This window comes from Podarcis muralis, chromosome 1 (genome assembly GCF_964188315.1).
Source record: "Podarcis muralis chromosome 1, rPodMur119.hap1.1, whole genome shotgun sequence".
Lineage (NCBI taxonomy): Eukaryota > Metazoa > Chordata > Lepidosauria > Squamata > Lacertidae > Podarcis > Podarcis muralis.
The window spans coordinates 136,622,204-136,639,663 of NC_135655.1; the positions used below are offsets into that span (position 1 = coordinate 136,622,204).

A 17,460-nucleotide genomic window follows, 5' to 3' on the forward strand; every position below is an offset into this window, starting at 1 on the left:
GGTGCAACTGGACTTCTCTGCGACCCATCCCCTCTGCAGGGAGGTGGGACCAATTCGGATGGTCCGCCCCCGCCACTTAATGGATCCAAATGGTTTCCAGAGAGTGGTAGGGGATGCTTTATCCCATGTTGATGGCCTTTCAGCTGATTCCCTGGTGGCCCGCTGGAATGTGGAGTTAACCAGGGCTATTGACTGTTTGGCTCCGAAGCGCCCTCTCCGATTGCATGGAGCCCGGACAGCCCCGTGGTTTTCCATGGATCTGAGGGCAATGAAACAATCGTTGAGACGGCTAGAGCGCCGGTGGCGGAGAACTCATTCCGAATCTGACCGGACACAGGTTAGAGCTCAACGTCGAGCCTACCAAGTGGCGATAGCGACGGCGAAGAAGAATTTCTTCGCCGCCTCTATTGCATCTGCAGAAAACAGCAGCAGGAGACTTTTTCAGGTGGTTCACAATTTAGCGGAACCACCTGCAACATCGGGGCCCAGTACGGGCCACATGTTCTCCTGCAATGATTTTGCAAAGTTTTTTGCAGATAAAATCGCTCAGATTCGGGAAGAAGTAGACTCCACCGTGGGAGCAGGGCCGGGGCGGGAGAGTGCTAGAGTTCTGTCTAGTCAAGTTGAGTGGGATCAATTCCAATCTGTTACCTCCAAGGATGTGGACAGGCTGCTTGGACGAGTGAAACCAACCACCTGTCTCCTGGATCCTTGCCCATCCTGGCTTATAAAAGCTAGCCGGGAAGGACTGGGCAATGGGCTTCGTGGGGTGGTGAATGCTTCCCTCCATGAGGGAGCCTTCCCAGACCCGCTGAAAGAGGCGGTTATTAAACCGCTTCTTAAAAAACCATCTTTAGATGCGGCCACGATGGCCAACTATCGCCCAGTCTCAAATCTTCCATTCCTGGGCAAGGTGATTGAGCGAGCGGTTGCCGAACAACTCCAGGCACGCCTGGAAGAAGCGGACCATTTGGATCCCTTCCAGTCGGGATTCAGGCCTCATCATGGGACTGAAACTGCCTTGGTCGCACTGGTTGATGATCTCCGGCGGGCTAGGGACAAAGGTGAGAGCTGTTTCCTAGTTCTGCTGGATCTCTCAGCGGCGTTTGATACCATCGACCATAGCATCCTTCTGGACCGTCTTGAGGGGCTGGGAGCTGGGGGCACTGTTATACAGTGGTTCCGCTCCTTCCTCCTGGGCCGTGTTCAGAAAGTGGTGGGGGGGGGGATGAGTGTTCAGACCCCTGGGCTCTCACTTGTGGGGTGCCTCAGGGTTCTGTCCTCTCCCTCATGCTTTTCAACATTTACATGCAGCCGCTGGGAGAGATCATCAGGAGGTTTGGGCTGGGTGTTCATCAGTATGCGGATGATACCCAGCTCTACCTCTCTTTTAAATCAGAACCAGTGAAGGCGGTGAAGGTCCTGTGTGAGTGTCTGGAGGCGGTTGGAGGATGGATGGCGGCTAACAGATTGAGGTTGAATCCTGACAAGACAGAAGTACTGTTTTTGGGGGACAGGAGGCGGGCAGGTGTGGAGGATTCCCTGGTCCTGAATGGGGTAACTGTGCCCCTGAAGGACCAGGTGCGCAGCCTGGGAGTCATTTTGGACTCACAGCTGTCCATAGAGGCACAGGTCAAATCCGTGTCCAGGGCAGCTGTTTACCAGCTCCATCTGGTACGTAGGCTGAGACCCTATCTGCCTGCGGACTGTCTCGCCAGAGTGGTGCATGCTCTGGTTATCTCCCGCTTGGACTACTGCAATGCACTCTACGTGGGGCTACCTTTGAAGGTGACTCGGAAACTACAACTAATCCAGAATGCGGCAGCTAGACTGGTGACTGGGAGCGGCCGCCGAGACCATATAACACCGGTCTTGAAAGACCTGCATTGGCTCCCAGTACGTTTCCGAGCACAATTCAAAGTGTTGGTGCTGACCTTTAAAGCCCTAAACGGCCTCGGTCCAGTATACCTGAAGGAGCGTCTCCACCCCCATCATTCTGCCCGGACGCTGAGGTCCAGCGCCGAGGGCCTTCTGGCGGTTCCCTCATTGCGAGAAGCAAAGCTACAGGGAACCAGGCAGAGGGCCTTCTCGGTAGTGGCGCCCACCCTGTGGAACTCCCTTCCAGCAGATGTCAAAGTGATAAATAACTACCTGACATTCAAGAGACATCTTAAGGCAGCCCTGTTCAGGGAAGTTTTTAACATGTGATATTTTATTGTATTTTTGGTTTTTATGGAAGCCGCCCAGAGTGGCTGGGGAGGCCCAGCCAGATGGGCGGGGTATAAATAATAAATTATTATTATTATTATCAAAAATCCCAACTATAAATGAGTGGCAATCAAAATTATTTGACTATATAGAATTGGCAAAAATGACACAGAAAATAAGAAACCAAAAAGGTACAAAGTTTAATAATGAATGGAATAAATTTATGACATATATTGAAACAGATGTAAAAAATCTAAAAATCACAGTAAGCTCGATATAACGCTTGTGACGCAAAGAGTTTTAAGAAAACGAAACTGCAGATAGAAAACCTTTTGTAACATATTCCAAAACCGAGTTGAAGGGAAGTCAACTATTGTTGTGTGATTTAGTTATTTAGTTATTGTAAGTTTAACTTGTTGGTGTTTTATGTTATGTAATGTTTTTCTTCTTTTTTGTTTTTGTGTGTGTTTTGTTTGCCTTTTTTGTTGCTTTAATGTTTGGTGTTGCATAATGAATTTGAAACTAATAAAAATTAAATTAAAAAAAAAAGATAATGCCAATGTTGCAGGACATAAAGGACAGCTGCCTATTCCTGCATTACAGGGGGTTGGACTAGATGATCCTCTATCATTCTATGAAAGACTTATTTTATGTATGTCCTTTCAAACCATCTGTACCATTTTTTTAGGTAACAATGAAGTGCCCTGATTCTAAATCAGGCATCTCCAAACTTGGCCCTCCAGATGTTTTGGGACTACAACTTCCATCATTCCTAGCTAACAGGACAGTGGTCAGGAAACTGTAGTCCTTAATGTAAAAAAAGGGCCAGGTTCTATCCTGCTCTGGGGGGGAGTAATTGTTGGAACTGAGGTCAGTGGGGAAGTTGGAAGGGGCTTAGGGAGCAGTGGCAGAGGCTGGTGTCTGAAAGGAAGTTGGAGATCCAGCTCAGGAGCTGATATCACTGGAGCAAAGAGTCGAGGGAGGAAATATGAGAGCAAGACAGCCTTCAAGAAAGCTGCTGTAAGTAACAGCATTGTTCATTATGAACTTGAGGTGATAGCTATTGCTGGACCAAGTTAAAGACCATAGGTGCAATCCTGAGAGAATCCTGAAAAACTCCAGATTGCAGGAGGTATGGGTCACTAAGGCGATTACTGTGTTATGGTTCCTCCCGAGTCCTCTGATTCAGACCAGGAGTGCGAGGCACCTGAGGATGAGAACTCAGAGTGTGAAGAGAAGGGGATCAGACTATGCTGCAGAGACCACTTGATGAAGCTCCCCACCCCACCCTGCACCTAGATAAGCCTGGAACCAGCAAGGCGAGAAACACAAGGACTGGACTGTGTCCAGACCTCACCTGGAGTACTGTGTCCAGTTCTGGGCACCACAGTTCAAGAAGGACACTGACAAACTGGAACGTGTCCAGAGGAGGGCAACCAAAATGGTCAAAGGCCTGGAAACGATGCCTTATGAGGAACGGCTAAGGGAGCTGGGCATGTTTAGCCTGGAGAAGAGGAGGTTAAGGGGTGATATGATAGCCATGTTCAGATATATAAAAGGATGTCATATAGAGGAGGGAGAAAGGTTGTTTTCTGCTGCTCCAGAGAAGCGGACACGGAGCAATGGATCCAAACTACAAGAAAGAAGATTCCACCTAAACATTAGGAAGAACTTCCTGACAGTAAGAGCTGTTCGACAGTGGAATTTGCTGCCAAGGAGTGTGGTGGAGTCTCCTTCTTTGGAGGTCTTTAAGCAGAGGCTTGACAACCATATGTCAGGTGTGCTCTGATGGTGTTTCCTGCTTGGCAGGGGGTTGTACTCGATGGCCCTTGTGGTCTCTTCCAACTCTATGATTCTATGATTCTATGATCCTTCCCAGCTTGCTAGGACAGAGCAGGAGAGTTCAGAGGAAGACACAGGCTCAGGGATTGATGGCACACCAAGAGATGAGAAGAGACTTTCCCCACCCCCAGGAGGTATACCTGTTTTCAGATAAGGAATAAACTTGTTAGAACATGTTCACAGCTCCCATGCAAACTCCTGAACCTTGGCTTGTGATCTTGGACCAGATTTGTTGATGCTACTCCTTTGCCTTGTAAGAGCACCTGGACTTTCCTAGTTTGTACCATTAGACTGTTATAATAAAAGTTTACTTTTTTAAAAATTATAAGTAAATGCTTATGGGGGTCTGGACAGACTGCTTGTGAAGTCCTCTGGGTATAGTGCATTAACTGGCAAGGGAGCACTATAGGGTAATTGCCAAGGGTTTGATTTGGGGTGAAAAAGCATCCTTACATAGAATCATAGAATCATAGAATCATAGAATCATAGAGTTGGAAGAGACCACAAGGGCCATCGAGTCCAACCCCCTGCCAAGCAGGAAACACCATCAGAGCACTCCTGACATATGGTTGTCAAGCCTCTGCTTAAAGACCTCCAAAGAAGGAGACTCCACCACACTCCTTGGCAGCAAATTCCACTGTCGAACAGCTCTTACTGTCAGGAAGTTCTTCCTAATGTTTAGGTGGAATCTTCTTTCTTGTAGTTTGGATCCATTGCTCCGTGTCCGCTTCTCTGGAGCAGCAGAAAACAACCTTTCTCCCTCCTCTATGTGACATCCTTTTATATATTTGAACATGGCTATCATATCACCCCTTAACCTCCTCTTCTCCAGGCTAAACATGCCCAGCTCCCTTAGCCATTCCTCATAAGCCATCGTTTCCAGGCCTTTGACCATTTTGGTTGCCCTCCTCTGGACACGTTCCAGTTTGTCAGTGTCCTTCTTGAACTGTGGTGCCCAGAACTGGACACAGTACTCCAGGTGAGGTCTGACCAGAGCAGAATACAGTGGCACTATTACTTCCCTTGATCTAGATGCTATACTCCTATTGATGCAGCCCAGAATTGCATTGGCTTTTTTAGCTGCCGTGTCTCACTGTTGGCTCATGTCAAGTTTGTGGTCAACCAAGACTCCTAGATCCTTTTCACATGTACTGCTGTCAAGCCAGGTGTCACCCATCTTGTATTTGTGCCTCTCATTTTTTTTGCCCAAGTGCAATACTTTACATTTCTCCCTGTTAAAATTCATCTTGTTTGTTTTGGCCCAGTTCTCTAATCTGTCAAGGTCGTTTTGAAGTGTGATCCTGTCCTCTGGGATAGGCATAGGCAGCTTCTTAAAGGGACAGTATGTGGGCGCTATTTAATCATACAGTAACTAAGTGAAACCACAAGCATTATAAGTAATCCTTTAAATAAACTTCATAGTATTAATATTGCAATTAAGCATCAATAAAGTTGTAAAGTATTGTTTTAAACAGAATACTGTGGTTGGTTTTGTCCCACATTCATCCATAGCTACTGAAAGTTTAACTATTATAGGAAAACAGGAAGATATTGAGTTATATGGTGGCCGATTAGACAAAGGGGGGGGGATCTCTATTTTTGGGTTGGGTTGGAAAGTACAGCATTAAAAGTGACCTCCAAATACAGCACAATACATCAACAAATTCCGCAAATACAAAAGGGATGTGTCTAAAAATAGTGCACCATCACACACTTCAATGGCTTCAACTTGGCAACTCAGATTCTAAAAATAGACGGGACACTATTGAATTTTATAAGACCGTTACAATCTTAAATGGTAAAAGAAAAGGACTTTGTCTCCTTGACAGTTAGGAAATTACAGTGTCAATAGAACAAAATACTGTACTGGAGAGCAGGACAGAAAGCACTGACAGAGCCATGAAGAACATTTCCACATGATGATACACAGCAAAGAGCTCCAATATCTAGCTTGGGAAGCATGTTTTGGATCTAGTTACCGTATATACTCGAGTATAAGCCGACTTTTTCAGCACATTTTTTATGCTGAAAAAGCCCCCCTCGGCTTATACTTGAGTGAGGCGGCAGTGGCGGGATGAGCGGCCCGAAAGGAGCCCTTTCTCGCTGCTGGTCCTACCACCGCCACCCGCCTCTCATAGAATCATAGAATCATAGAATCATAGAGTTGGAAGAGACCACAAGGGCCATCGAGTCCAACCCCCTGCCAAGCAGGAAACACCATCAGAGCACTCCTGACATATGGTTGTCAAGCCTCTGCTTAAAGACCTCCAAAGAAGGAGACTCCACCACACTCCTTGGCAGCAAATTCCACTGTCGAACAGCTCTTACTGTCAGGAAGTTCTTCCTAATGTTTAGGTGGAATCTTCTTTCTTGTAGTTTGGATCCATTGCTCCGTGTCCGCTTCTCTGGAGCAGCAGAAAACAGCCTTTCTCCCTCCTCTATGTGACATCCTTTTATATATTTGAACATGGCTATCATATCACCCCTTAACCTCCTCTTCTCCAGGCTAAACATGCCCAGCTCCCTTAGCCGTTCCTCATAAGGCATCATTTCCAGGCCTTTGACCATTTTGGTTGCCCTCCTCTGGACACGTTCCAGTTTGTCAGTGTCCTTCTTGAACTGTGGTGCCCAGAACATGACACAGTACTCCAGGTGAGGTCTGACCAGAGCAGAATACAGTGGCACTATTACTTCCCTTGATCTAGATGCTATACTCCTATTGATGAGGCCCAGAATTGCATTGGCTTTTTTAGCTGCCGCGTCACACTGTTGGCTCATGTCAAGTTTGTGGTCAACCAAGACTCCTAGATCCTTTTCACATGTACTGCTCTCAAGCCAGGTGTCACCCATCTTGTATTTGTGCCTCTCATTTTTTTTGCCCAAGTGCAATACTTTACATTTCTCCCTGTTAAAATTCATCTTGTTTGTCTTGGCCCAGTTCTCTAATCTGTCAAGGTCGTTTTGAAGTGTGATCCTGTCCTCTGGGGTGTTAGCCACCCCTCCCAGTTTGGTGTCATCTGCAAATTTGATCAGGATGCCCTTGAGTCCATCATCCAAGTCGTTGATAAAGATGTTGAATAAGACCGGGCCCAAGACAGAACCCTGTGGCACCCCACTAGTCACTCTTCTCCAGGATGAAGAGGAACCATTGATGAGCACCCTTTGGGTTCGGTCAGTCAGCCAGTTACAAATCCACTGAGTGGTAGCATAGTCAAGACCGCATTTTACCAGCTTCTTTACAAGAATATCATGGGGCACCTTGTCAAATGCCTTGCTGAAATCAAGGTAGACTACATCCACTGCGTTCCCTTCATCTACCAGGCTTGTAATTCTGTCAAAAAACGAGATCAGGTTAGTCTGACATGACTTATTTTTCAGAAATCCATGCTGACTATTGGTGATCACAGCATTCCTTTCTAGGTGCTCACAGACTGTTTGCTTAATGATCTGCTCCAGAATCTTCCCTGGTATTGATGTCAGACTGACTGGGCGGTAATTATTTGGGTCCTCTCTTTTCCCCTTTTTGAAAATAGGGACAACATTTGCCCTCCTCCAGTCTGCCGGGACTTCGCCTGTTCTCCAGGAATTCTCAAAGATGACTGCCAGTGGTTCTGAAATCACATCTGCCAGTTCTTTTAATACTCTTGGATGCAGTTCATCTGGCCCTGGAGACTTGAATACATCTAGACTAGCCAAGTATTCTTGTACTATCTCCTTAGTTATTCTGGGCTGTGTTTCCTCTGCTGAATCATTTGCTCCAAATTCTTCAGGTCGGGCATTGTTTTCTTTATCGGAGAAGACTGAGGCAAAGAAGGCATTGAGGAGTTCAGCCCTTTCTGTGTCCCCTGTTTGCATTTCACCATCTTCTCCTCTGAGTGACCCCACGGTTTCTTTGTTCTTCCTTTTGCTACGAACATACCCATAAAAGCCTTTTTTGTTGCTTTTAACCTCTCTAGCAAGCCTGAGTTCATTTTGTGCTGGGGGGGGGGAGTTGTAGTTGTGCTTGTGTTGGGGGGGGGAACAACTTTAAAAATAATATACACATCTTGGCGCTTTAAACGTTAACTGTTAAAAAACATGTCTAAAGAAGAAAATATTTTAAAATTATTTTTAGAAAGGTTGAGGGTTCCTTCCCCCAACAAACACAGGCACAGGAAGCCGCAGATGGGAGAGGCGCTGTGCTGTGCCTCTCCCAACCGCGGCTCCTATGCCTGCTCTTGTGAGCGGCAGAGGCGGCGGCGGAGGGACGAGCGGCCCAAAAGGAGCCCTTTTGGGCTGCTTGTTCTTCCTCCATCGCTGCTGCCACCACCAGGTTTGTGATGTGGTGAACGGGTTTATACTCGAGTCAATAAGTTTCCCCAGGTTTTTGTGCTAAAATTAGGTGCCTTGGCTTATATTCGGGTCTGCTTATACTCGAGTATATACAATATGTTCTGACTGATTAAATGAGAAGGCTACAGCAAGGCTTGTTAATAGAGGGCTTGCTTCTGAAATACACTGGTAAGTCAGAAGCACGAGAGAAGAGGTCCAACACTCAATGTCCTTGGAGGTGATGTAGTAGCCCGGAAGCTAGAGCAGAATGGAAATGTAGTAACTGGTTGCCTCTCCCCAGCAATCCTCTGCATTGATGGGAAGCCTCCTCCCAGGTCTCTTACTCTGCTCCATACTCCAGTGCAGGGGAAGCATGTAGTGCCCTCCAAATATTGATGAACTACCATACCCATCATCCCTGACCATTGGCCATTCTGACTGGGGCTGATTGTGAGTGCTGGTCCATCAATGTCTGTAGGACACAACATTGACTATCTGTGCTCTAGAAGTGCTTTGACACATTTTGTGGAAAGTTAAAAGTGTATGTCCAAGTGGTCTGTGCCAGAGTCCTCATGCTACCCTCACCTTTCCACTCCATCTCCTACATACTGTGTAGTATCAAAGCAATATTAGCATAATGGAGGACTGCATGAATAATACTGCCACTGCTCCCTCTTCTCATCCATGTACTTGGAGTAGGGTAATGGACTGTGACTGTAAAAAGCAAGCTAGCAAATGAGCTCCCTAAAAGGAATTTATGGTCGTATTTCAGTGGCATTATGAACGCAGGGAGCCCATATTTAGTTAAGCTAATAGCTTACTAATAAGAACATAATGGGAGCAAATTATGAAAGCAAATCACAAGAGTTGTTCTCCTGATAGCTGGGACCCTCTCTCCAACATTTGGAATACAGTACAATGTGTTTGGGAAGATTATGTCCTCCAGCTGGTGACTGAAAGCAGGAGTGATGTTTTGGAGCCAGTCTGCAACTTGAATGGACAGGAAGAGAGAGAAATTCAGAGAGGGAGAGTCCGGGTTGTTTGAAAGTGAAGCACCTTGAGTTGCAATGGTTCTCCCCTGAACTCTGAAACGTGATCAGCAGATTAACTGCCTCCTGTAGGAGTGTCTGTCTGTTTTTGTTTTTATATGTGGAGAAATGTGAAGACCAAAGGATAATTTCATTTCAATTCACACATCAGTCCAGGGTGTGTGAATCAGGTCAGTTTGCTCAAAAATGCAGACCGAAACAAAATCCTCTACAAGGGAAGCTAACTGGGATGCTTTGTCCTGACACGCTTGGGGAGGAGTGTTTGATATGGAAGAGTGCATTGGAACATTATCGATTAGCTGCTGTCCCTGTGCAAAGGTCAGAGGGGACAGGGTTTCTGTTGAGTCAGGTGATTAGCTGTGGGAGGAGCTTATCAGAGCTTGCAGGGCAGTTTGATCCATCTTTTAGATTTAGGGGAGCTAGTCTCAAACGTTTGTTGGGGGAGACCTAGGTTTTTTTGGGGGGGTTATTTGTCCTGTCTTCACTCTTTTTAAGATGGAGAACCACTGTACGACACGCTTTCAAGATGGAGGGTGAGGGAACAGCTGCAGTCGCCTGCGGTTCCTGCTCAATGTTTGCCATCTTGCCAAAGGTTGCAGGCAGCTTTACCTGCAGCAATTGTATGTTGATTGCCCTCTTAGAAGACAAAGTCCAGCAACTGGAGGAACGTGTAGCTACGCTCCAAAGAATTAGAGAGCTGGAGCTTGCGGTCTTGACTATGCTACCACTCAGTGGATTTGTAAGTGGCTGACTGACCGAAACCAAAGGGTGCTCATCAATGGTTCCTCTTCATCCTGGAGAAGAGTGACTAGTGGGGTGCCACAGGGTTCTGTCTTGGGCCCGGTCTTATTCAACATCTTTATCAACGACTTGGATGATGGACTCAAGAGCATCCTGATCAAATTTGCAGATGACACCAAACTGGGAGGGGTGGCTAACACCCCAGAGGACAGGATCACCCTTCAAAACGACCTTGACAGATTAGAGAACTGGGCCAAAACAAACAAGATGAACTTTAACAGGGAGAAATGTAAAGTATTGCACTTGGGCAAAAAAAATGAGAGGCACAAATACAAGATGGGTGACACCTGGCTTGACAGCAGTACATGTGAAAAGGATCTAGGAGTCTTGGTTGACCACAAACTTGACATGAGCCAACAGTGAGACACAGCAGCTAAAAAAGCCAATGCAATTCTGGGCTGCATCAATAGGAGTATAGCATCTAGATCAAGGGAAGTAATAGTGCCACTGTATTCTGCTCTGGTCAGACCTCACCTGGAGTACTGTGTCCAGTTCTGGGCACCACAGTTCAAGAAGGACACTGACAAACTGGAACGTGTCCAGAGGAGGGCAACCAAAATGGTCAAAGGCCTGGAAACGATGCCTTATGAGGAACGGCTAAGGGAGCTGGGCATGTTTAGCCTGGAGAAGAGGAGGTTAAGGGGTGATATGATGGCCATGTTCAAATATATAAAAGGATGTCATACAGTGATACCCCGCAAGACGAACGCCTCGGAAGACGAAAAACTCGCTAGACGAGTTTCCCTTGCTTTAAAACAGGTCCTTCCCCTCTGTCCTCGGAGATTGCAGGGCAGGCAACGGGGAGAAGCAATCTTCTCCCCGCTGCCCCTTGCTTTAAACAGGTCTGGGGACAGAGGGGAAGGCGCGCGGCGCTTCCCCTCTGTCCCCGGACGGTCTCCATAGGATGCATTGATTGATATTCAATGCGTTCCTATGGGAAACCGTGCTTCGCAAGACGAAAAACTCGCAAGAAGAAAAAACTTGCGGAACGAATTAATTTCGTCTTGCGAGGCACCACTGTATAGAGGAGGGAGAAAGGTTGTTTTCTGCTGCTCCAGAGAAACGGACACGGAGCAATGGATCCAAACTACAAGAAAGAAGATTCCACCTAAACATTAGGAAGAACTTCCTGACAGTAAGAGCTGTTCGACAGTGGAATTTGCTGCCAAGGAGTGTGGTGGAGTCTCCTTCTTTGGAGGTCTTTAAGCAGAGGCTTGACAACCATATGTCAGGAGTGCTTTGATGGTGTTTCCTGCTTGGAAAGGGGTTGGACTTGATGGCCCTTGTGGTCTATTCCAACTCTATGATTCTATGATTCTATGATTAATTCCCACAACCCCACATTTCAGCTGTGTGAAACAGTAAAGCATAGCAACAGTTGTGAATTTTCTGCTTGTACCTGTCAGAATTCAAGAACTTTGAGAAAGTGAGGAAAATAGTGTTTTCTTCACATGATATATAAAGCATGAGCAGTAAATGATTTATTTGCTCTGCAGGAGTGATTCAGTAAATCAAGGTCATATGCTAGAAGCCTGAAAAGAAATGGGTCATATTTCTTTGAAGTAGCATTTGTAGCTGTGCCAACTGAACAGAAGAGCATAGGGAGTCAAAACTCATGCATTAAGCTAGAGGGCATCATTCATAGTATGTCTGATGAGGTCCAGCAAACACAACAAGGCATAACCATCTGTATCAGTGATATGTGATTGACACGAGGTGCTGATATCCTATATTAGCAAAAGCCAGAACCAAAAGGCTTCAAGAACAACTGAGTTCATTAAATCATAAAATTGTAGAGTTGGGAAGGACCTCAAGAGTCGTCTAGTGCAACCCGCTGAACTGCAGGAATCTCAACCATAGCATCCCTGACAGATGGCCATCCAAAGTTCTTCCTGATGTTATAAAACCTGTCTACCAGCCTTACTGACAGGGATTCTGCAATGGATATGAGCACACACCCTCTGCAATCTTCATGCTCAGAATCTCATCTGTCAGAATTATATTAATTTTGCCAGTACATAATAATGGAAACTTTTTTTGTATAAAACAGCTAACAGTGTAAATCATGATAATAAATTTATATATAGTAATATTGGTTTGTACTTAGCTACTTTTGCCATGGTAAGGCAAGTGCTACATTTGGGCCATTGAGCTTAACAAAAGTCTGCCAGTTTCCTTTACTAAAATTAAGGAAATACATGCAAATTCGTATATATATATATATATATATATATATATATATATATATATATATTTGAAAGTTACATACCACACATGAAGCTTCATATTGTTTTCCCAGTTTGGGCCTCAAAAATGCACTGAGGGGAGAAAAAAGAAGCTTGTCAAAGGAATGGTCATAGGTACATAACACAATTAAACATGCTGAATTACAATGAAGGTTACAATGGCATAATTACTTACGACACTGTGGCTATATAAATAAATCACACGCCAAGGTCCCAAGGAAACTGCATGTTACAAAGCTGACAAATAGCCCCATGTGGCTGCATCTGAGAGATTTCTGCAGGGGCTACAGTAAGTACTAGAGACAGAGGGATTTCCCTTTCCCAACAGTACATGGTACATGTCAGGGTGGGGTGGGCTGACGCTAAAGAAAAGCAAGGGAGACCCGTTCAATCAGAGGCTTCAATTTTGGGAGTCTCAGGGTAAATATGTGCAGTGTAGGTGAGTGGACAGCAGTGGTAACCCACTCATAACAGTCATCCAGCAGGCCTGGGAAATGTTTGTGACAGCCTTCCCCAAGCTGCCATCTTCTTTAAGTTTTTGGACTACAACTCCCATCAGCCCCAGCCAGCATATGGAGGGCACCAGTCTGCGGAAGGCTGGTTTAGGATGCTGTGGCAATGCAGGTGCAAGGAAAGGTGACTAGTACTGGGATCTAATGTGAGGTGGAAGCCATTGTAAACTCTCCTCTACATGCCTAAGGCATGGCCTGCTCTGTAGGATCAGTCCAATAATAAAGAAGTCAATATTGTTTTCATACGAGAAGAAGATAATGCAACACTTGAACAAACTTAATTGAAAAATGTCAAATGAGTTATAGTGTGAGATGATACCAAAAATGTCCCCTTTCCAAACTCACACAATACAGCCCCTTGCCTCATTTAATGCCTGAGGCCCAGGTAGCTGAAGCACCAACTTCTTGAACATGAAGACATTGGTTAATTTCATTTTCTGAAGTCTTGCCTGCTTTCTCAGAGGTGGTGAGGGGTTTTTCCTGGGGGCAGCTTTTGTGGGGGGGGGGGGGGACGGACGGAAGATGCCCCTGTCTGTATAACACTCTCTCTGGGGATGTTCCCCAGTCTCCTTCACTATATATTTTTTAAGCATCAGATGCAAACAATTCCATTTATGAAGGCCTTTGATGGACTATAATTATATACTCCAGATGGCTCGGTATCTCAACTCCCAGCTCCACTAAAGGTGTGGAGGCAGAGATCTTTTGAATATATCTATTGCAAAGTGATGCTTTTTGTTTTGTTTGTCTGAGCTTATAAAGGCAAATGAAATGATAAACAATAATTTTCTGAAGTTAACAAATATTCTATACTATATTCATAAATATACTAAGCATTATCCAGTCAAAGTGAAACATCTTTCAATCTCATTGATTTTAATGGATTATTTAACGATGTGTTCAGAATCAGATTTATCTGACTGGAAGCAATGGGATGTATAAGTGATACCAATTGTAGTTATATATTTATATATTTACATCTGATGTTGCATGGCTTTAATTTCATTGTACTTTAAAAAATATAATTTCATTTGTGTGTAAATCATAGTAAACTGACATTTTCCATGCTTTATCTCAGAAAGTCTTCAGGATTCCATTTCAATGTAAGGTTATGCTGTGAAGTAGTGAACAACAAAATTGTGCAAAGTGACTTAAACATGCTATAAATTGCATTAATTCATTATAATATTTATAGCCCTCCCTTCACTGCAAGCAATCTCATGATGAGTCACGTTCAAATAAATACAATGAATTGTATCCAATGTTAGTTATACTAAGAGTAAGCCCACCAAAGTTATTAAATCTAAGTCTAATCATTAATACTTATTAATTTCATAGGGTCTCTTTTGAGTAGAAGTGCCATTGGTTTTACAACCCAATACAAACAGATACAATAAAATCAGACAATAAAACAATAAAACTACCTCAACCTGAATAACTTAATTTGCTTCATCTAACAATGCCAGGTAGCAACACCCAGCTCCTCTAAAGGCCTGGAGGAAGAAATGGGTTTACATCTGGCAGCAGAAGCTAAATAATGCTGTACTTCAGAGGGAATAGCATCCCACCCCCAGGGTACAAGCACCAAAAAGGATCCTCACTGAGCTAAAGCACCACAGGTGTCACTTGGTGATGGAATGACAAGAAGAGCCTTGCTGGTAGGTCTTAAATCTTGAGCAGGAAAATGCTGAGAGGCATTCTTTCATAGAACTGGGTCCTAAGTCATTCAGGACTTTGTGCATAAACACTAAAACCTCAATTGGGCTCAGAAGCATGTAGGCAGCCAGTGAAAAACTCTTCAGAATTGTTCTCTGGTTCCAAGCAGCTGCACGGGTCAACACACTGACAACACACTTTGCAACAACTGCAGCTTCTGAACAGTCTTTAAGGGCAGCCCCCCACCCCCCAGTGCATTACAGTCATCTAACCTGGAGGTTGCTACAGCAGGGTATACTGTAGCCAGGCTTATTTCTATACAGGAACAGCCATAGCTGGTGAACTAGCCTATTCCACAAGCCCAGCATTCACCACACACTGAAGCAAAAGCTTGTTGCTGTGCCATGGTGGCAGTGGGAGAGCATCACCGCTCAAAGGCAGATGCATTCTGACGTTTGATAGCTTGCTTCAGGGGTTTCTTCTCCTGGACTGTGCTGCTCACGGGGACGACTGATGTAACCGGTTCTACAGACCAGTGTGGCTCACCGAGGGGACTGGCAGAGCTGCTGTGAAGCCTTTGGGTCTGACTGCAGCTGGAGGACTGCATCAGATGCCAGGGAGGGGGAGAAAACGTGGAAGCACCTTAATTCTAAAAAACAAGCGCGAAGTACCCCTTATAGCACGCAGCACTCTCATCAGAAAAGGAAAAAGCCTCAGCCCTCTTGATTTGACGGCGAGCCCTTGGAAACAAGCGCCATACAGCCAGGCGCACACACGGCTCCCTTTTGCTGTTGCAGGAGGAGGAGGCACTTGCTTGGGGGTCGCCAGCCTTTCCATCCCCAGCGAGGCTTCGCAGGTAGCGCCCCCTACTCTCTCTTACCTGGTTTGCCTCCATAGGAAGGTCTGGATGGGCAGCGGGACCCCTCGGCCGCTCTCCTGGTCATGGCCTTCCGAGCTCTTCCTCTTCACCATGGTGCCGGCTCGCCTGCCCGCAACAGCTGCTGCTAGCCCATCGCTCGGCTCCGCCGGCAGCCTGCCCCTGCCTCCGGCTCTGCTGGTTGCAAAATGGCTGCAGAAGCGGCAGAGGCAGCCAAGCAGCGGGGGGAGGAAAATCAGCGCCGCTCGCGGGGAGGCGGCGGCAGCCAAGGACAAGAGGATGCCCGCAGCGCGCCGGCGTCCTTCTGCCTTTCAGCACCTCCCCCCGTGGACAGCGACCGGCGCGGAGCGGCGTGAGCCCGAGATGCCAAGGGGACCAGGCGAAGCTGCCAGGCGCCGACCCCGCCGATGCCAGCCTCCCAGGGCCACGGGGCACACAGCAGACCCCCAGTCTGGGCGCCCCCTCGCCTACTTATAGCCACAAACTGTTAAGTTCATCCCGCAAACGAGACCCAACACGTCATGACCCAAAGCTTCCCCCCCCCCCGCGCGCTTTATTTCCAGTGAGTAATAGTTCCCAGCCCTTGCTAGATTGTCGCAAGGTAATCGTCCACCTGCCAATCCGACCATATTTTTTTTCGAAAGAGGGGAAATAAATCAGATGCAGAAAGCTAGAACTGTGAAGCAATCGGAGGTGCTTGCTTCCAAAGGAAGACTTCGCTACCTTCAGGGTCCCAGTCACTTTTTTATTTACTTTATTTATTTTATTTTTTTAGAATGGGTCTAGGAAAGAGGGTGTTCATGAAGGGTGAGGGCACTCTCCTGTTTCAGATCCTTCAAACACAGAATTGGATTTGCCCTAACTTAGGTCCCATTGATTCCAACTTTCTCTAGCTCAAGATGTTTCTAATGAGTTCAATGGGCAATCACCTCATTTCGGTGTTTGGATCACATTATAGGGCTGTTTAAGGAATTTCCCATCCAACTAAAAAGCACAGTTTAATAATAATAATAATAATAATAATAATAATAATAATAATAATAATAATAATGATAATAATAATAATAATAATAAAAATAAATTATTTGTACACCGCCCTCCCCAGCAAAAGCCAGGCTCAGAGTGCCTAACATCATACAGATAACACAGTATACATGAATTATTTGTTATATGGAATGAATATTATTACTCTATAACATCTGAATCAAGAGCAGCTGCACATGTCCTAAACTGGTGCCTGAATGCAATCATAGGCTGGATTAGAGCTAATAAATTGTTGAGTCCTGATAAGGAGGTTTTATAAGATGGAGTGCTGACAAGAAGCAGTGGACAGTTCCCAGGTCTGGCAACTGGGTTGTACAGCTGCTCTGGATGGGATTGCACTCCCCTTGAAAGAGCAGGTGTGGAGCTTGGAGGTCCTCCTAGATCTATCACTGCCATTATAACCAATCAATTAATCACCTTCCACCTATGCCCCCAATATATAAAATATATATTTAAAAGTTACAATACAGTGTGCAAACATAACAAACACACAAACATAATGCAAGTTTAAAACAATACAAAATGGACATCTATATGGCAGGGACCTATTGAGCAAGTTATGATAGCCATGTTCAAATATATAAAAGGATGTCACATAGAGGAGGGAGAAAGGTTGTTTTCTGCTGCTCCAGAGAAGCGGACACGGAGCAATGGATCCAAACTACAAGAAAGAAGATTCCACCTAAACATTAGGAAGAACTTCCTGACAGTAAGAGCTGTTCGACAGTGGAATTTGCTGCCAAGGAGTGTGGTGGAGTCTCCTTCTTTGGAGGTCTTTAAGCAGAGGCTTGACAATCATATGTCAGGAGTGCTCTGATGGTGTTTCCTGCTTGGCAGGGGGTTGGACTCGATGGCCCTTGTGGTCTCTTCCAACTCTATGATTTTATGATTCTATGAAGTTGGAAAAGTTTTGT

General features: G+C 45.6%; 1 protein-coding gene across 1 annotated transcript in view; it reads right to left on the bottom strand.

Annotated features, from left to right (window-relative positions):
• Window positions 1-16,041, bottom strand: part of UNC80 (unc-80 subunit of NALCN channel complex) — a 170,247-nt gene extending 154,206 nt beyond the window's left edge. The window contains 2 exon segments of the mRNA XM_077919672.1: window positions 12,481-12,529; window positions 15,506-16,041. Coding sequence (XP_077775798.1) covers window positions 12,481-12,529; window positions 15,506-15,597 — 141 coding nt within the window. The 5' untranslated portion in view covers window positions 15,598-16,041.
• Window positions 16,042-17,460: the final 1,419 nt, after the last annotated feature.